This window comes from Manis javanica, chromosome 6 (assembly GCF_040802235.1).
Source record: "Manis javanica isolate MJ-LG chromosome 6, MJ_LKY, whole genome shotgun sequence".
NCBI classification, from domain to species: domain Eukaryota; kingdom Metazoa; phylum Chordata; class Mammalia; order Pholidota; family Manidae; genus Manis; species Manis javanica.
The window spans coordinates 140,025,393-140,046,413 of NC_133161.1; the positions used below are offsets into that span (position 1 = coordinate 140,025,393).

General features: G+C 42.2%; 1 protein-coding gene across 1 annotated transcript; it reads right to left on the reverse strand.

Annotated features, from left to right (window-relative positions):
- Window positions 1-3,437: 3,437 nt before the first annotated feature.
- Window positions 3,438-10,981, reverse strand: PANX3 (pannexin 3). The gene is made up of 4 exons (XM_037000805.2): window positions 10,801-10,981; window positions 9,198-9,340; window positions 6,568-6,782; window positions 3,438-5,069 (listed from the first exon to the last, which is right to left on the reverse strand). The coding sequence occupies exons 1-4, from the start codon at window positions 10,979-10,981 to the stop codon at window positions 4,430-4,432; spliced, it is 1,179 nt and encodes a 392-aa protein (XP_036856700.2). The 3' UTR covers window positions 3,438-4,429.
- Window positions 10,982-21,021: the final 10,040 nt, after the last annotated feature.

Here is a 21,021-nt window from a genome sequence, read left to right on the forward strand (position 1 = left end):
TATACCTTTAACTTTATAATCTAGATCTATCTAAAATCATCTAAGGAGGATAGACAATTGTTTAGAATTATTGGTAAATGTGCCAGTCTGGAAGGTGAGAGGCTTATATTTATTCTTCAGTAATGCCATGACTAGCTGAGCAAGCCTCTGGGTCACAGGTTTTTCCTCTCAAAATTGAATATACTCTTTGGAATAATAGTGGTGAATGAGAGTTCTAAACTGTAAGGTGCACTACTGATAGAATTACTGTTATGTATTCAAAATTTACACTTCTAGAATTGCATATGGAAATTAAGGGAAATACGTATTTAGTTAAAACTTTAAGTTGATTGAATTAGTGGAGAAAAATTAATGCTGATACTGTATAAATAACTTACAATCTGAGTTCAAAAAAGGGTTTAGAATTGATGACCCAGGTACTTCATTTCTGAAATTGTAAAAATAGTGACAAGGTCTTGACAAAATGGTGTTAACACAGAAGTTTTGTGAAAGTTCTTTTATGTCTATATCATAAGGTGTCCTTGTTGGACCTGGTTGGGTTTTAATAGAGCACCTTCTCATGTTTGTGGGCTTTCACAAACATACTCTAGGCAGCCTGACAGATTCATTTTTGGAAACTACCAGAGGTATTTCCACCCTAAAAATTATCCACACTCATGCCTTTGATAATATAGATTGGCACTTTACCTTGGAACTTGAGAAGAGAGAGATCTGAGTGACAGGAAGAGACTTTAAAAAAAAACTTAGTTGCTAACTGCCTTATTTATTTGCTGTCCTGCTGTATTTTGTCCTTGCAGGCTTCGTGTCTGACTTTATTTTCATTATTCCTCTTCATGCACACATATCATGCAGAGTGGAAGGGAACATGCTATCATTGCCTTAGTTTGCAAACTGCTCTGGCCAATGGATTCCAGTGGAATTTGCATTAAAATATTCATTGTTTCTTCTTCATTAAAAACATTTCCTTACAATTTATGAAACATTTCATGGAAATTTAAATTCAGAAAACACAGTACAAAGCAGATTTAGAAAATCCGTAATGCTGCCATACGGAGTGATTATGTTTAGTATATTTAATGCATTTTTTATGCATTAAATATAATTTAATGTATATTTAATGACTTTTCATTGAGAATATTTAATTATGATACTGCCTTTAGGAAACTTAAGAGGAAAAGACAAGCAAGTAAATGGGCAATATTAACACAACAGTAAGTTTTATCTCAGAGGTAGGTATGGATAATACGGCAGCACCTGATTAAGGAATATGGGAGGTGAGGTGACAGGGAAAGCTTCTTGAAGGAAATGTGCCTGGGCAGATTGAAAAAGACTGGTGGTGGGCACAGAGAAGATCAGAGGAGGGCATTTGGGGTAGCAGGGACAGCATATTCAAAGGCACAGCATCATGAGACCCCTGGGAACTGCAAGTAGTTGATGAGAGTGAAAGATGTATGTGGAGAGAGTCTAGAGGAGAGATTGAAGAGGTAAGGCAGGATTTGGGTTGGGAAGGGTCTTGTGTACCAATGCAAGAGTTAGACTTTCCCCCAGTGACAATAGGAAGTCATAGATGAATGATGACATATCAACTGCTTGTTTTAGGTACACGTATCTGAATTTGTCAAGAGCAACATAATTTTTCCACTTAACCTGCATGGAGAAGGGTCTAAATGGCCTATGTAAAAATTATCTCTGCATATGCTTTAAATATCCTTAATTTTGATCACTTAAAGGGTGTCAGATGATTGGCTATGGAGGTACACTTTTCTGATAATATTCCTTTCTCTTTAAAAAAAAAAAAGCAGTTCCTGTGTGGTGACCTCCAATGATTTCTACACAATGGTATAAAGGGCATATCAAAGTGTGGGCAAAGGGTCTGTGTGTGTTTATACAGAAGATCAAAGCCTAATTTGGCTACCCAGAAAATGAACCAAGATACGATATGAAGAAGTACTTCCAACATCAGCACTCTCTGGAAGACTCATACCAGAAGATGATCATCAAAAAACCTCCACAAAGATCCAGGTGATGCTGCAGTTGTAGCTGCATCCATCCCACCATTTCCTGGACTTGCCATTGGAATGAAGAAGGAGATATCTAAGCTGGCCTGTGCATACAGTAAAATAACAAATTTGACTTGGAACTCAACCAAGAATTAGGAAAAGTGCAAGTTGTAGCGCTCTAAAATCTTACAGCTACAGACTATCTACGGTTAAAAGAACATATGGGATGTGAACAGTTCCCAGGAATGGGTTGTTTTAATTTGTCTGATTTCTCTCAGACTGTCCAAGTACAGTTGGACAATATCCATCATATCATAGACAAATTTTCACAAATGCCTAGGGTGCCTAACTGGTTTTCTTGGCTTCACTGGAGATGGCTGGTAATTATAGATCTGCTTTGGTTATGTAACTGTATTCCTATTATGTTAATGTGTGTGTGCAATTTAGTAGTTTAAAACCTATACATGCTTAAGTTACTCTACAAGAAGGTATGTCAAAGAAATAATCAATCCTCCCATGTTTTCTTCCATCTGCTACCTCTATAGCTTTTCTTCTTCCTTCCTAATTACAACCCTTAAATAGAATTCGTGCCTCATATCGAATTTACCGAGTATCATAATTCCTCCAAGTGGTAAAGATACCTCAAGACAAATGCTGGGCATAGAAGCCACAGGGCATAAATCTGCAAAGAAGTAAAAAGCTAACCTTTTCAAACAATATGGCTTCTCTCTCACTTACCAACTTTACATCTCCCTGTATGGCCATGGAAGATGACTGGTTAGCCAGAGACGGGTAAGATTCCTCAAGGGAGGAACAACCTAAGAAAGGCACAGTCGCAGGGGGGCCATCAGGTGAGACATTGGGGATCAACAGAGGTGAGGCTTAGAACCTCACCCCCCCACCCCCGTTTTGAGAGAAATCTTCTGCATCCGTGGATGTTTTAATGCCCTTGTCTAGCTTGGATTAACACATAGTCTACAGGCACACACCTGATCATCTACATTTGCTCTCTTACAATACTAAACTATGTTTTCTACCTTTATCTTGCATCTACCTACCACTTCAGCATTTTATTAAAAATAAAAATAATAATAATAAAGGGAGAAATGTGGGATCCACATATAAATCAAGTATAAAAATCAAACGAATATTCATATATGACCTGATTGTTTATAGTTCATAATGCGTGATCAAAACTGAAAGTTTCTGTGATGACTGCCCTTGTACTGTTCACCATGTAAGAACTTATTCACTATGTAAGAATTTGTTCACCATGTAAGAACTTTTTCGTTATGCTTCAGAAGATTGGAGACTGACAAGAATTAGGCTTGGGATGGATTAATGATTGTGCATTGAGCATTGACTCCCCTATACAGAATTTTATTGTTGTTAACAACCATTTGATCAATAAATATGAGAGATGCCCTCTCAAAAAAAAAATTATCTCTGCATAGACAATATGCAGCTCTAAAAAGAAATACCAAATGAAAGCATGGTCTTGTGGACTGCGCATGGCCTTTGGACTCAGATCAAGGTTCCATTGAATCCAGGCATGGGAATAGAAGTCAGAAGCTAAAATGGGGTGATGAGTCAGGGAAGTCAGAGAAGGGGCTCAACAGCACACAACTGTCTTTCCTGTTTGGTTCTATGAGGTTGCTATTCAGTGACTGGCTGTTAGTGGAGATGTAGCATCCCCCCTGGGGTATTAAAAGCATACCTGGTTCCGTTGAGAGTTGTGAAGGAGTCTGCAGCTGTAATGCCAGCCCTCGGTGGAGTGAGCCCCTGGTGTATCTGCACACCTTAAGACTCCTTCCATACCAGAGGCATGGCCCTGGCCTTGGTCAGTGCTGTCCTCAGCCCCAAAGGCAGATTACAAGTTCCTGCCATCAGTACCTCCTGGCATACTTTGCAGACTACAGAGGAGCTGATAAGGTTGATGACTTCCACAAAGCTAGCTGGGCAAATTCTTGTGATTTCAGGTAACAGCAGAGTGTTTCCAGGATTTTTACATTTTTATTCTCTTAGCAGATTGCCCCACTTGGTCTCTGGGGGTAATCTGAGTGTACATCCTATAAGGGCCATGGAGTAAATACAGTGAGAAGAATCTGCCTCCATAAATAGCTTTTAGAACCTTCTTTCCTTGTAGGATGTCTATACTTTAATTTTAATTTTAGTTTTTTTCCCCTGTCCTCATAAATGCACTAGGCCTAATTTTTTAGTTATTTGACTCTTCAGTGTCAACTTTCAGATTTGTTTTTGTGTGTGGTCAATATGTTCTTGCTTGAGGAAAACATGATTCAGGATGCCTGATTCAGCTGAATCCAAGCTTAGCATTTCTAAAGTGGGTATTTTTGTCTATTTTATGAGGCTTGTAAAAAAGGAGAGAAATTTTCAGTTTCCATAAAATTTCTTGCTCCATGGTTTCTTGACTATGGGTTTTCATCACATACCTGGTGGCCGAGATGTTTAGGTTTTGAGGGTTCTAAGCCAGCCAATAAAGTCATGAAATCGACCACGGTGTCAATGTTGTGCTTCTGGGTGGTTGTGTCCTTCAACACGCATAAGACACTCAACCAGCTAAAAGAGATGAGCTCAGAGATGTTGGCTCGGAGGAAAAGTAGGATCACATTGAGGTCATTGATGGGGCAGCCCAGCATCTTTCTGCTGAGGAGATCGAAAGCTGGGAGCATCTCATAGATGGAAAGGAGTCGTTTGTCCCACCGACATAGCCGTGTGAGGTTGTATATTATGACTGGAACCAATACGGTGTATATGGCTACGCTGGAGATACTAACAATTTGGAAGACGGACAGGGAGGTCAGCCTGCACGTGATCAGATCAGGGATGTGGGTCTCATCTCTTAGCAGCCCAGACTTGATGGAACAGCTGAATTCTTCTTGGAAGAAAACATCCAGGTGGAAGTGGCCAAGGTACAAGTAGGTGGCTGAGGTGAAGAGGAGCAAGAGGGAGTTTCTCAAGATGTACGTAGCCACTAGTGAGTGTGAGCGCTGCTTACACGCCAGGTACCTCTCTAGCAAGGGGAATTCAAAGTATCGTTCTTTCCGAGCCCTGGACAGGGGGAGAAAGGAGGCGAAGTTAGGAGGGAGCCTTTGGAGCCATGTCCTGAGAGAGCCATGTGGGGACAACAGAATCCGTGTATCTGACGTGGCATTCCTGGCTCACAGAAAAATCTGCCTTTCCTGAGCATAACTGCTCTTCTCCTTAAGAAGAGGCATGTGAAGTTGCCTTAATTCTCCAAGCAAAGAGTGCACTGCGGTAAACCTAGTGAATGACCAACAAATAATAAAAAGTCCCCCTGCAGAAAGGCAGCCTACACCTCTAAGCTAAAGTAGAATCCTAGGAAGCAGTAGGGTCATTAAATTAGCACTGGACTGGGAATCTAAATGATCCTTTCTGGTTCTTGGTCTGTATTCTCTGTGTATGATTTTTAGGCCCATCTGTCCATTTTGTAAAAATAAATGTGCTAGCAAGGATTTGTTGAGAACTGTGGTGTTCAGGTACATGAAGCCAGTCTCTGAACCAACTTACAGTCTGCCTTGTGGGAAAGGGGCAGAAAAGATATACACATGAGAAATAAATGCTCAATTCACTTGGTTTGTTGCCAAAGGGAAGGACACAAACCATGGTAGATATAGAAATTAGGAGAGAAACTGGGCTGGCATGTTCAGAAAACTTTACGGTGAATATCATCTTAGAGTTGGCCTTTGAAAGGGAGACAGGGTTCAGAAAGATAGGAGAGGAGCTTTTTCTCAGAGATAGAATATGTGCACAAACGTGAGACAGGATATGGTTTCAAATTTTAGCTCAACCCTTCTCTTGGTGGGGCCTACCCGGGCTGTCCTATTCAAAACTCCACAGAACTCCACAGCCTTCCTGCTTTCCTGACCCCCCTGACCCTGCTGTCCTTTTAAAAAAATTCATGTCACTTAATTTCAGCCATGTAATTTGCTTATCTATTGTGCTTCATTGTTTGTTTTCCCTCAACAGAGTGTAAACCCCACATGAGAAGCTGTAGCTTTGTCCCCTCCCCACCTGTGACTCCCCAACATACTCTCACGAATCCAAAGCAGCCAGGACAGTGCCTGGTACCCAGTGAGTGATGGGTGAGTGCTCACATGAGTGAATGACTGTTCGGAGACAAGGAGGACACTGCCTAGGGACAGTGGAAGGCTCCTGCCTCTTTGTAGTTAAAAGTTTGAAAAAGTAGTCAGTGACAGTGTGTAGAAGGCCTTGGAAAAATATTTGGGAGAATTGGGGTATTTTTCTGTAGGCATGGGGGGAGCTAGTCAAGGTTCTGAGAAGGAGAGTGGTGTATGGAAGTGGGATTTTAGAGAGATTAGTCCCCCTGTGACCCATTGTGCTCATCTGTAAACTAGAAATCGGCTCCTCTCTCTTCTCCCTGGCAGAAATGATAGAAAGTTAATGAGATGATGTGTTAAGCACTTGGAGCTCTTGAGAAGGATGGTACAGAGTGTAAGTTTCCTTGGCAAGGATATCATTTTAATGCTCGACTGAGTCCTTCAGAAATGAATGGAAGACAACTCACTTCTCCAGCTCATCCCAGAAGACGTGGGGGTCCGAGCTCCTCTGTCGGATCTTCAGCATGTGCTGCACCAGGCGGATGGAGCGGTTATAGGACTTGTCCAGCTCGCTGATGATGAACAGCAGATCTGAGCTGAGGGCCGGCGCAGCTGCATACTGCCACAGCAGAGCCGGGAGGTACATGGCCACCGCCAGGGCCAGCAGGGAGTAGGGAAGGGCCTGTGGGGTGAGAGGGAAGGCCGTGCAGGGAATGAGCTACCGAAGGCCCAGGGCCTACGGCTCTCTATGACCTGGCCGAATGCAGGGAGGCCCAGGAGAGAAAGCACGGTGGGTCTCCATGCTCCCCAGCCCCGCTTTCCAGATCTGGGGTCTGGGAAGGCATGTCGGGCCCCAGGCAGCCAAGAGGAGAGAGAGAAGGGGAGGGTGAGAGGGGAGGAGAACAGGGAGGGGGAGAGAGGAGAGAGGAAAGAGGAGAGAGGGGAGGGAGAGGGCTGAGGGTTTCCTGTTCCCCATGCGTGTAGCTCGGGTAGCTAACTGGCCATCACGGCCAGCAGAGCCACGGCGTCCGGAGGGAGAGCGTCTTCATTCTCAGTCTCCCCAGGTTCTTATCACCAGACATGCAGAGTGTGTTAGCTTTCAAAGGCCAGCCAGGGGTCCTCACATGCTGGCTTTTCCTAAGACCTTCCAGAGAGGAGGTCAAATCCCATTTCCTCACGTAACCTTCCTGGGCTCTTGTGTGCTGCGGGCATTTCTCTTCTCTGGATTCTTAGTAATGCCGAACTGTCAGGGCACCGTCTTGGAATTCTTTGGGGCAATACCTGGTATGTGCATATGAAAGCTGACAGCGAGGTCTGCATACGTCGTGTGTCCTCAACTACACTATTCGCTACCTGAGATAAGGGACTTTTCCTTACATCTCCTCCTCATGTTTACCACACCTGGTGGGTTGGGCCACTGTTTTGTCCACAGTAAAAACTCTACTTGTAAAGGCCTTTTAAAGCTACATTTGTGCCAGGTGCTTAACATGTAATTATTTCATTTATCTTCATAAGGATGCTATCAGATAGGTCTCATTACTATCCATTTCAAAGACAAAGAATGTGAAGCATAAAAAGGTAAAGTAACCTGTACGGGGTTATACATCTAGTGGGTAAGTCAGCCGGGCTGGGAGCTAGGCAGTCTGGTTTTGGAGCTTATTCCCTTAAGGACTCTGTGACATCAGCTTCTCCCAAAACAGGGACGCTTTTTGCATTAGAGGAGAGTTTGAAGAAAAAGGAGAAGGATGCATATTTGGTTGCATCCAGGTAGAGGAGAAAGGTGGTGTGCGTGTGTGTGTCTGAATTCAACAAGAGAGACAGGTCAGGAAGGGTATACTAGGCTTTGAGAGAAAATTAGAACCTTTTCACTTCTCTTAAAGAAATGACATTTCTTGAAAATACACTCTTCACCCCTATAGATTCTGCTTCAGGAGGTTTGAAGTGGAGCAGGAGGATCTGGGTTTAAAGAGTCTCAGGCAATCCTGATGATCAGATACTCTTTTCAGACTCTTTTCTGACAGTTGAATCCCCTCTGCAGTATCTTGAATTTGTTGCCATTTATTTCCTGCTTAAACACTTTCAGTGACAGAGACTTTATGAACCCTTTCCGGCAAGTCTCTGGTTTTGTCTGGGCCCAGGAACTGTGGCACTTTGAGGCCTTGTAAATTGTCATAAACTAGAATATCTTATGAGTGACTTCTGATTAAACATAGGGAATTGGACGTGTGTATAACTTCTGCTCCCACATGAAACCGCACTGGAATGACAATAACGGGATAAAAAGACATGATCCTACCAGGACAAAGAAAGCAGGAGATGAGCAGCAGCATTGTTGAAAATGAGAAAGCAGTTGCGTGATGGAAGATAACAGCCTGTGGGCAGGCAGGGGACTGAGTCAGGGCCAGCAAGCTGTTTCATGCCATGGAACCAGGAAGGCTCAGGAATTGAAGACACCTGCTATCTTTGAAAATGGGGGTGCATGTGGGGCTGAAAGCAGGAATATTGACAAAACAGACCTGCAGATTCTTTCTCTAAGATGATGCACTTAGCAAGTGACTACCCTTTCCCTCCCCTTACAGAAGGCTTGTGTTTTACTCTTTGGAAACATTAAACCAGAGAGATTCTGCCCTTGGACCTATTGAGGGCAGGGCAACCATGGTGAGAACATGGAGGTGAGCTGAATAAATACGGAATGCTGTGACCCAAAGCTCGTTCCTAGAGGGTTGGCAGCCGAGCTTGATACCAACTCCACCCCTCTGCACAAATTAAGGATTGGGTGATTCTTCTTGGGAAAACTGACCACCCAAAGAAAAGATTACACATTTTGCTATTTGAAGTTTTCCCAGTGAAATGGCCTAAAGCAATCACCTAAGCCTGGTCAACCAGCCTCACCCATAGGCACAAAGCTTCCAATCAGATAAAAATGGGGAACCAAAGATCACTAGACATTTGAAGAATGCATGGAACATGAGACAAGAAGTCAGTGATTCAAAATGAAAAAGGAGGGGGCAGTGGAGAGGCAAGGAGCATATGACGGTGCCTTTCTGTCCCCCTCCACCCACCGCAAAGCGGCTTGGAGAGCCCCAGCCCACTTTACCTTGTGAGGCCACAGGGACTTCACTTTGTGCTGGCCAGCCTCGTCCTGTTCGTGGTGGGCTAGTGAGTCCCAGCAGGAACTGTCCACGTAGGCAGCCTGCCGGGCGCTGAAGTTGCTGGGGGAGAAGCAGCCGACAGGGGAACCTGGAGAAGGAGTGAGCTCTGAGGTGGCCCTGCGCTGCTGTGAGGGTCCCGAGGAGGTGTCCGGCTCATTCAGCTAAGAGCTTTCCTGGGGTTGCCTCCACAGTTCTGCCAGTGTCTGTCCCCGGCAGGCAGTTTCTCCTACCCATGCCCCAGTTTCTGGGGTTGGCACTGCCATGTCACTGTTTGGCCCAGGCCTGCCAGCGTGCTGACTCGCCCTTGATGTCTGGGCCTTCTTTTCTCTCAGAGCACCCCCTGGATACCAGCAGGTGGGTAGTGGGGCTCCCCACACTCCTACCATTCGGCACCAGAAGGCTTGCACTTGGATGCTGACATCTCCTTCCTAAGAAAGCTGGCATCTTCTATGTTCTAAAACCTCAAGGATTAATTGCCTGAAGAGAAAGGGTGGGCAAGTGGTGCAGGAAGGGAAGTGGGCTTGGGGAAGAGTCTCTGGGGTTTTGTTTTCCTGTCATTCTCTAGAAAAAGGCAGGAATGGGAACCCATGGTTCTCCCCTTCTCGTGAGTGAATGAAGGGACAATGAGAGGCTGACACACCTCCTTGGGAAGTAGAGTAAGTGAATCACACAGCCAGGAAAGAAAGCCTGAAATCCCAGTTCTCAGGAAGTCCATATTCTCTTTTCTAGAGGCAGCACAGTTGCTGAGTTAATTCAGCACCTAGAACACCAGATAGGTGTATTTGCTAATGTTTGTGTGTGTGGCTGGAGTTTGTGGAGAAGGGATGGATTTATTCAGCACCTGTGATGTGACAGGCTCCCCCAGTCACTTAATATGTTCTCAGATCAGCAGCCCTGGAGGTGGGGAGTAGGAAGAAGTCTCCCAGAAGATAAGAGACTTGTCTAAAGCATGGCTGATTAAGACCTTTAGAGGTCCTAGGTCCTGAAAGATTATGGGGTCCCAATCTCTCTCCATATGAAAATCAAAACAGAAGTTTACTTACTGCAATGACACAAAGTATATGAATGCTGAAATTAAAACTAAATAGAAGGGGATTGACGGGTATTATGATTAGTTTACATGGTGTGGGGGGGTCATGGGGAAGGCAATGTAGTGCATAGAAGACAAATAGTGACTCTTTGTCATCTTACTACACTAATGGATGGTGACTGCAGTGGGATATGGGGGGACTCAATAATATGGGTGAATATAGCAACCGCATTGTTTTTCTTGTGAAACCATCATAAGAGTGTATATCAATGATACCTTAGTAAAAAATAATTAAAACTAAATACTTCTCATTGCAAAACTTTAGAAATGCCTTTCAAAAATTTTTTTGTGTCATGGATTTGCTGGTGCTCTAAACTCATGCATAATCAGCCTTTTGAGTAATGCCCAGGCCAATGTTATGAAACCTAGACAATGTGGGAGCTGTCTGACTTCAGAGCCCATGCAAAGAGTGAAGCAAAGTGGAATCTCTTATACGCTGGGTCTTGGGAGCCACTTACCAGAGGAGAACTCCTGAGCAAACGCCAAGGACATCAGCAGCAAGGGGAAGCCCACTGCTACGAACTTGACCATGCGGTCCAAGGGAAGCTCCAGGCGCAGTCCTTTGAGGCGGGGGCCCCTGCGGTCGGGCAGCAGGGCATCTGACAGCATGTACTCCGCAGCCGTGTGTGCGAGAGACATGATGCTTCTGACCTTTTAGGTGCAGAAGAAGCAGAAAGGGTCCCAGGATAGTGGAGTGAGGAGATGGCCGCTTTAGGCAGCTCTTTGAGCAGACGGTGCCTGCACCCCAGCCTCGTGGATATCTGTACTAAGAGCAGGCACTGCTTGTCTAAATAACTGGGCAGGCCCTGAGCCAGGCACCTGGTAATTAGAGGGAGGTATAGCTTAGTGGGTCCTCGCTGGAGGAGGGTCGGGTGTCATCTGGGCCTGGTGCCAGGCTGCTCTCTTTGGATTGTTCCTGAGCAGAAAGAGTCCTGTGGCTTTATGCTGCCCTTTTATTAATAAAGTATTTTTGGTGGGGTAGTGGAGAGAAGGAGGGCTGTTCCCCCCGTGTAATTGGTGTGGAATTTGGGTGGAGATTGCTTAAATGTGTTGAGAACTCTCATTTTGTGGTTTGGGAGGGAACAGAGCCCCCAAGACTCAGCTAGGATTGCTATTCCTACACAGAATTCTTTGTTGCAATGATGATTTTTGCTTTGGATCCAGGCTCTTTCCCAGAAACGACTGTTTTTGGTGGTAAGTTTCCTTCTCTGGCTCTGGTCTTCTTCCAAAATGTTTCTACCACCTACTTACCATTTCCATATACTTATAAAAATTTTAAAGTTCCCATCAGTTCTCTAGGAAGATGAGTGATGGGTGGCAGTGTTGAGTAGTAGAAAGAAAATGACCTTCTTTAGGGAAAAGTCTTCCCCTGGAAACCTGGTGGTACTCATTTTTTTTTTTAATTGAATGACTTCAGACAAGTCACTTTTGACTCAGTATTCTCATCTATCAAATGATATCATGTTGTAATCTTACAAGATTGTGGGGATTGATTCAAGGTATTTTATATGAAGGTGCTTTGTAAACTGAAAGTGCAGGGCAAATGTCAACTCTTACTTCAATTTGGTGGGGTTGGGGGTGGGGTGGAAAAGCTGATACTAGGACATAGGGCACTCTGGTCTCTAGTACTGACTGTCCTTGGTGAGGAGGCCCTAACCTTGGCCTTCACACTGGTCCCCTCTGACCATGTCCTTCTCACCAGCAAGGAGTCCACGGGGCTAAGGGGTTGTGCCCATTCAGATCCTATGCACCTGCTGTGCACCGCTCTTCTAGCACCTGGGGCATTAATTCCCTGCCCAGATGGCCCCAGCCTGCTTTCTTGCCCAGATGGAGCTTTTCATCAGGTGCATTCCTCAAAGGGTAGATCATGCTGTTTGTGTGAACCCCTGGCCCTCATTGTAGAGGTTTAGATGGAATATGAAAGCCCAGGAGTACCCACACATGCAATTGCAAGGCTTATTGCAATGTGGAACTTAGCTGGGCTGGGAAGAAGGGAACTGGGCATCTGAGGGTTCTAAACACAAACTCCGGATCATTATGAAGGAGGGTGTGTGTGTGCGTCCGTGTATGTCAGGATAGGCAGATAGAACATATATATATATTCTTTTAACAGGTTGTTAGCTTGATTTACAACTTTCAATTTTTTAGATATATGGTATGTGGACCTGTATTTGAACAGTTTTTCCTGGACTCCCAGATGTTTGAGCTGGGCCTGCCGCTCTCCCTATCCCCAGGCTAGAGGCCAGCTCTGATTCAGAGCTACCCTGTGTGTGCTAACTGGAGTGAATCAGGCATGGGAGCAGGAGAAGCTGCTATTCCATCATTAGCCTCTCCACACTTCCATTTCTGTATCTTTTCATTATGTGTGTTTTGGCCAAATGTATATTATTGATTTGTATGTATGTATTTTCTTTTGCCTAAGTTAGTTTACATTTTTAAAAATTTACATATGTGTACATTAATATGCACATATATGTGTACAGCTCAATAAATTGTATTCTGATCAAGATATAGAACCTTAACACCCCAGAAGCCCTTTGCACTCCTTTCTAATAATTATCACTTCCCAAAGTATAATCATCTGAACTTCAAATAGTTTAGTTTTATTTTCTTTATACCTTTATTGAAATGGACTTATATGTATGTACTGTCTGTGTCTGGCTTTTTTTGCTCTATATTATATTTAGGGAATCACCCATTTGATTGCCTGTTTTTGTGCTTCATATGAATGGAATCATACGTAGGTATTTTTTCATGTCTGGATTCTATGCCCAACATATTTTTGAAATTCATCTATGTTGTTTTGTGTATCAGATTTCCATTGCTTTTATTGTATTAGGCTTTGGCTTAAAGGAATGCAGTGTCTCATTTTTATCTATCCAGACCACTAAAACTTTCTATCAGCAGTAACGCTGTTTCACTTTCATATCATTCCTGTGTTCACTGAGTAGCACTTTGAATTTCCTTCAAGAACTTTACCTTTGCATTCACAACTTGGCCACCTGTTTGGCCCAAAAGGCCTAGCCCTTCAGCCTGTCTCGGCTTTTGACGTGCCTTCCTTGTTAAGCTTAATCATTTCTAGCTTTTGACTTAAAGTGAGAGACGTGTGACGCTTCCTTTCACTTGAACACTAAGAGGCCATAGTAGGGTTATTAACTGGCCTAATTTTGACATTGTTATGTCTCAGAATAGGGAAGCCCAAGAGAGAGAAGGAAAGAGAGATGGGGGAATGGATGGTCACTGGAGCATTCAGAACACACACTGCATTCATTGATTAAGTTCTTATGTGGGTATTGTTTGTGGAGCCCCCCAAACAATTACAATGGTGACATTGAGATCACTGAGCATAGACCATAACAAATAAAATGATAATGAAGAAGTGAAAAATTGTGCGAATTACCAAAATGATATACACAAACATGAAGTGAGCAAATGCTGTTGGAAAAATGACACCGATTAGGTTTGCTTGGCACGGAGTTCCACAGCCTTTAGTTTGAAAAAAAGCAATATCTGTGATGTGCAATACAGTAAAGTGCAATCAGAGGAAGTGTGCTTGTATTATCTTCTTGATTTCTTGGTGGCTTCAGTTTGCTAAGGATTTTTGCATTTATATTTACAAAAGACAGAAAGTTTGACCTAATATTCTTTTTTTGTAAGGATTTTAGCAGTTTATGTTGGCTTCACTGAAAGAGAAAGTATTTCTTTTTTTGTCTGTTCTCTGGAAAGCTTGTGCAAGATTGGCATCACTTCTTTACTACATATAGGGAAGAATTCACAGATGTAGTCATCTAGGCTTGGGGTTTTCTCTATGGGGAGGTTTTAGTGGATTCCATTTCTTTAATATTTGACTCTTCAGTTTTGCCACGTTCTCTTCTCTTAGTTTAAATGTAGTAGTTTTCCTTTGCTGCATAAAAATTGCATTAAAACTTACAGCTTAAAGCAACAAGCATTTTATTATCTTAAGCTTCTGTAGAGCAGAAATTTAGAAGGAGCTCAGATGCGTTGTTCTAACTCGGGGTCTCTCATGAGGTTGTAGTTAAGATGTTGACTGGGGCTGCAGACATTCAAAGGCTTGACCAGGACTGCAGAATCTATTTCCAGGCTCACTCAGTCATTATTGGCTGAGAATCTCAGTTTCTTGTTGGGTGTTGGCAGGAAACCTTAGTTCCCTACCATGTGGGCCTCCCCGTAGGGCAACACAGCAGCTGGTTTTCCCAGAAAGAGAGAAAACAGGAAGCCACAGTGCCTTTCATGATCTAAACTCTGAAGCTGCATCTGCTATTTCTATTGTTTTCCCATTGAATAGAAGGAAGTCATGAAATTCAGCCTATATTCACAAGGAAGGGAATTTGGTGAGTTAAATTTTTGAGGACATTGTCCATTTTTCACCCAAACTGTTATTTCCATACCAGTATTGATAATATTCTCTTATATAGTATCTATTTTACTATGAAAAGAGATCATACAGTGAACATCTATAATACTTAATTCTATCATTAGCATTTCATTCTGCCCGATTTGTTACAAATTTATTTATCTATCCATCTCTCTGCTCAGCCGTCAATCCATGTTATTTTTCTGGATACATTTCAAAGTAAATAGCAGATATTGATATATTTCTCCCTAAATACTTCAGCACCCATGTCACTAACTGTACTTCAATACTTTCTTAAAGTTCGTTTCTTTTAAGGTAAAATCTACATCCAGTGATGCACAAAGCTTAGGTGCACACACATAGGATTTGGCAAATGCTTACATCTGTATGACACAACTCATCAAGATTAGAACATTATCATCACTTCAGAAAATCCTATTTTATTCCTTTTTAGAGATCCTAGTTTTCTGGTGAACAGCTCTATACTTTCATCTAATTCATCGATTTTCTATTTTTTTGACCATATTAATCAGAGTTGTTTTAAAATCATTGCTGATTCCAGAACTGGGCTCACCTGCAGATCTGCTGCTGTCTACTTTTTTGCATATGATCTTACCTCTGATTTTGCACTGTATGCCGAATATAAAAGAACCATATTTAGTTAGTGGATTCCACTAAGTTAGTTAGTGGATCAAAGAACCATGAGAACAGAGATGCTCTAGATGGTGTTTGCTAAAGATATTTCCCCTTTCTTTTGTTGGGCATATGGGCTGAGTTGCTGATCCATGAATTCAGTCAGGAGCTGAGCTGAGTTAGGTCTGTGCTGGTGTTTTATTAAGATTCATTCTATGCTGAGAATGAATTTTCAATTTCCTCTTCATAGAGCCTGATCTTCCCAGATTTTTGGTTAAGACTCTGTTGGGTCTTTGTCTCTTAAGCTCTCCACAACTGCAAGAGATTCTTTTCCTTTCAGAGGGTATCAGCTTAGCTCTTTGGCTTCCCACTCCGTGCAGTTTTACCATGTGGCATGTGTTGTGAAGGGGTGACTGGCTCAGTGAGTTTGTATGGTGAGTTCAATGCAGGCTCCCCACCTCTGCTGTCTCTTTGCTTCCTAATCAGCACAGAATGTAGGGGATTTCACTTAGCATCTTAGAAGCTTTTGGTCTAGTCCACACAAACCCAGTACTCAGTAAGTGTCCTGTGCAGAAGACAGGCAAGCATTTGAAGTCTCTCAGATTCCCAGTTGTCACTTTGCCCTCGTAACCACTGAAAGCTTTGATGGTTCGTTTTTCCCCAACAGAGGCCCTTTTGCTTGGACCACGACCAATGGTGAGCTGGCACTCAGAAGCAGAAAACCTTTCCAGGGGAAACATTCCTGGAAATTGTCATCTTACCCCAAAATGGTTCTGTCCCCTCTGGATTTTAATTCATTTTGTCCTCATTTCTCTTGTAGTGTCTTGATATCCACAAAACATAATTTTTATAATGAACATAGCCTTTTGTATTTGTGACTACTAGATTATTTGTGTGCCATGACATACTGTACCTTACCTGAACGTCTGTGCATTATAAACTTAATATTCGTAAGTGATTTGTGTTTTTTTTTTTGAGAGGGCATCTCTCATATTTATTGACCAAATGGTTGTTAACAACAATAAAATTCTGTATAGTGGAGTCAATGCTCGATGCACAATCATTAATCCACCCCAAGCCTAATTCTCGTCAGTCTCCGATCTTCTGAACCATAACGAACAAGTTCTTACATGGTGAACAAATTCTTACATAGTGAGTAAGTTCTTACATGGTGAACAGTACAAGGGCATTCATCACAGAAACTTTTGGTTTTGATCATGCATTATGAACTAGAAACAATCAGGTCAAATATGAATATTCGTTTGATTTTTATACTTGATTTATATGTGGATCCCACATTTCTCCCTTTATTATTATTATTATTATTTTTAATAAGATGCTGAAGTGGTAGGTAGATGCAAGATAAAGGTAGAAAACATTGTTTAATGTTGTGAGAGAGCAAATGTAGATGATCAGGTGTGTGCCTGTAGACTATGTGTTAATCCAAGCTAGACAAGGGCATTAAAACATCCATGGATGCAGAAGATTTATCTCAAAACAAGGGGGTGAGGTTCTAAGCCTTACCACTGTCGACCCCCAATTTCTCACCTGATGGCCCCCCTGTGACTGTGCCTGTCTTAGGTTATTCCTCCCTTGAGGAATCTTAACCCGTCTCTGGCTAACCAGTCACCTTCCGGGGCCATACAGGGAGATGTAAAGTTGGTAAGTGAGAGAGAAGCCATATTGTTTGAAAAGGTTAGCTTTTTACTTCTTTGCAGATTTATGCCCTGTGGCTTCTATGCCCAGCATTTGTCTTGAGGTATCTTTACCACTTGGAGGAATTATGATACTCGGTAAATTCGATATGAGGCACGAATTCTATTTAAGGGTTGTAATTAGGAAGGAAGAAGAAAAGCTATAGAGGTAGCAGATGGAAGAAAACATGGGAGGATTGATTATTTCTTTGACATATCTTCTTGTAGAGTAACTTAACGATTTGTGTTTTTATCTCATTCTGTTTCTTACTTTTTTCTTACTCATGTTTTTTGACTCAGCCCTGTATCTCTAAAATTGGCCCATGTTGTTATGTTCGCAGAGAATCTGCCATTACTACTGCTGCCAAATATTTCATTTTACCTACTTACTTACTGTTGATGAACACTCTTTGTGTTTGTACTCCTTGTACCACAAAAAATGCACATTTCTGTTATGGTCCTACAAGAGAATTCAACGAGTATATATATATATATATGTATATATCCGGGACCTAAAATTGCTAGGTTGCAGGGTTACTTATCTTAACTAGTACCACATTGTTTTCTACAATGGCTGTGGTGCATGAATTTCTCACTATGTTTTTGTTTTATTTTGGAAAATACAGTCATTTTTCACAAAAGTATTTATATTAACATGTAGTGGGTTTATTCTTTTATTTTAAAATAAACAGATAAATATGTAAAGGTTTTCAGTCTTAATTTCAAACACGCAAATGAGAATTGATATATAATCCACATATACCAATGCTCTTTGGGGCCCTTGATTTTTTTAAGGGTGCAAAGGGATCCTGAGATTAAAATGTTTGAGAGCTGTTGGTACAAAGTGATATCTCATTATTTTTTAATCTGCATTTCTCCTGATCATTAGTGAGTTGACTGTCTCTTCATATGTGCATTAATTACAATTATTATTTCTGTGTAACAAATTACTTCTGTAAACAACATTTGTTATCTCCTAGTTTCTGTAGGTCAGGAGCCTGGTAGCAGCTTAGCTGGGTTCCTCTGGTTCAGAGCCTCTCACAGGGTTAAAGCCAACACATTGGCTGGGGCTGTGGTCATTGGAAGGCTCGACTGTGGTTGGAGGATTCATGTTCCAGATGGTTCACCCACATGGCTGTTGGCAGAAAACCTCAGAGTGGCAGGTAGCCCGACTTCCTCACCACATGACTGTCCATGCGGCCGATTGAGTGTTCTCCTTACATGGCAGCTGGCTTTTCCAAGAGCAAGCCATCTGAGAGAGAATAAGGGAGAAGTATGAGAACTTCAGACCCATAGAAAAATCCCAGAGCTTCTGCTGAAGGCTTTGGACTTGCCCTCTGTGAGGCTAACGTGGAGGGTGCTGGAGAGAAAAAGGCGTAGGAAGCAAAGACAGAAATCAAGCCAAAAAGAAATTGTCCCATCAATATTATACATGTTGGTACACAGGGCTAATAATGACTGACGGATACCTCACAAAAGGACAATTTTAATATGAGGCACGATGTCTGTTGTTGAACCAATCAACCCCATTACAAATACTATAACTGCCAGCAGAGAGCTGACTTTATGAGAGCTGAGGACATAGCAGTCATTGGTCAGCAGAGAACCCTCAGCTGTGACAAACAGGCATGAAGTAGAGCTGTGACATGCTGCCCTCAGATGGCGTTCTTCTCTGACACAAAGTTCATCAGTGTTTTTGGGGTAACGATAGAGCAATTGCAGAGATCCACATAAGATGAGTTTCTGATGGAGTCGTATGTGGGAATATGAAACGGAGAATCAAGAAAGATTAGAGCAATCCAGACCAGGTCCCCAACTGTGGCTCCCTAGAAGAGGGAAACCTGGAGCCCTGGCCTCTGTGTTGATTCCCTGAGAACAAACTTTGCTATGATAGAGTGATTTTCTGCAGCCTTCTTTGCCAGGTGGAGGCCTGTGGCAAGGCCAGGTGTGAGCATATCCCCACTACTGAGCTGTTTCCTGCATTTGACTCAGCTCACCACTGCTAATGTTCTGTAGGAGTCAGACCAGCCAGGCAGTGTGTCAGAGACCAGCATGGTTAGAGGACATAGGCAAGACCTGGAGTTTTTACTGCCTACAACTTCTGCATATATTCAGAAACATTTTGTGCTTCATTTCTTGGGTTCTGACATGTATTTTGTTCAGAAATTTCATCTCCCTTTTCATATAGGCAATCTCCAAATATTCCCTAGGGCATGGTAATGTAAAGCTGACACTATCCCAGATCCAGGGAGTACAGTGTGGTGTGGTTATAGATACACTATTTACTGAATGACAAGCCATGCCTTTACCTATAAAGTAAGGAGTAAAAATATCAATTTGTAAGATGTGTTGTAAGCACAAAATTGGATAACGCATATGCAAATATTTTTTTTTCAAATGCTCAGTTGCTGTAGAAATGTGAGTTGTCATTAGGCATCTAGAAATTGACCTTAGTTTTCCCTTGGACTTGTGGCTCTAGGATCCAACACAACAGGTGGCCTCCACTTTGGGGAGGTTAGCTACCAGGTAAGTCAGAGGGCAGTAGTTGGGTGATAGTAATAAGTGATGGTTCCCAAGAAACCATTTCAAAAAGGGTTACAATCTGCACCCTGACAGGCCATTCATCTCAGAATTAACAGACCTTGGCTAAGTGAATTTTAATGCACACAGATGCTAGAAGACCATGAAGAAACTGTTTTAGATTCCTGCATGTGGCCTGTCTGTGTATGGTGCAAGTAGTCAAAGAGGTAAGAAAGAATAAAGAACAAGGAATTGTACATAGCCAGGAAAAATGTTCATGTCATCACAGTTATGTATTTATGAAACATTTTATACACACACACACGTATATATTTATTGGTATATGTATTGACAATAAAAGTGGAAAAGAAGATACAGCACTTTATACCAATTACTAAGTTTGTTCTGCATATGAAATAGAATCCAACAAATTGGTAGTGGTGCTTAAGTCCTCTGATGCCTGAAAAGCCAACATCTATGACTTTAGATAGGAGGCTGTGATCTACTAAAGAAAGATTAGATTATATCCACTGAGAGTTTTGTAGCTTGAAAAATTGGGGAATCAGAATAATTTTGTAGCTTAAAAATATTGGGTGAATTAGACTTGGAATGTAGTTTATACTGAGTAAAAGAAGGGAACTAAGAAATAAAGATGAAGTCTGCTGTTCCTTCTGTGCTCAGGGGACCTCAGGAAATTCAGGTTAAGCTAAGGTTCGAAGTAGGTGAGAATGTAACATTTTCCCAGATCAGAAGCTACAGGCTTTGAGTGGGGAACGAGATCCCCGTCCTTTGTGTGCCCTTTATTTTGGGATCCCAAGAAGTTTGTCTGTCCTTCACTTCCTCTTCTCATGTCATGTTCTTCCCCTGAAAATGGGGAATGTGGAAATACCAAGAGACACCCATAAAGTGATGGGGACTGTATTCACTTTGGAAAAAATAAAATAGAGCAAATAAACTTAATCAGAGTACAAACAACAAGCATTGAGAAATGAAATTGTGATGCCCCTCTATTGATTGGGAGGATAAAAGAGAAGAATTGTGGGCTCAGGGAATTTAAGAAAACTTAATCCAAATTGGATCTGACTGGCAGTGATTCCCTTAGCAAGTAACTCAAAAAACGATTATGAGTTAGATGCTATTTGAGGCCCTGAGTCAACGAGTAGTGTCTAAATTACATGAGTCACCACTAGCTCTGTAAGCTTAGGCTTATTAGTTATTAAGCCTGCTTCTGATCTTCACTGTGTGACCCTGAGCAAGTCATCTGACCATTGGAAGCCTGAGCTTCCTTAGCTGCAAACTGGGTTATTATAGCAGCTACTTCAAGGATTGTGAAGTTTAAATTACCCTGGTATCTGCTAAGTAGTACATGTTCAATACATTTTAACTCCTGTGTTGTTTATTATTATGATTTACATGCTCATATCACCATATTTAATCAAGACACTCTTATCTCAGCA

Bases quoted from the DNA above. Each gene is read 5' to 3' on its own strand.
- PANX3 (XM_037000805.2), bottom strand. From the start codon at position 10,981: ATGTCTCTCGCACACACGGCTGCGGAGTACATGCTGTCAGATGCCCTG. The intron at 9,341-10,800 runs GTAAGTGGCTCC...CTCCTTCTCCAG, and splicing joins TGCTCAGGAGTTCTCCTCTG to GTTCCCCTGTCGGCTGCTTC. The intron at 5,070-6,567 runs GTGAGTTGTCTT...CCCCCTGTCCAG, and splicing joins TTCTGGGATGAGCTGGAGAA to GGCTCGGAAAGAACGATACT.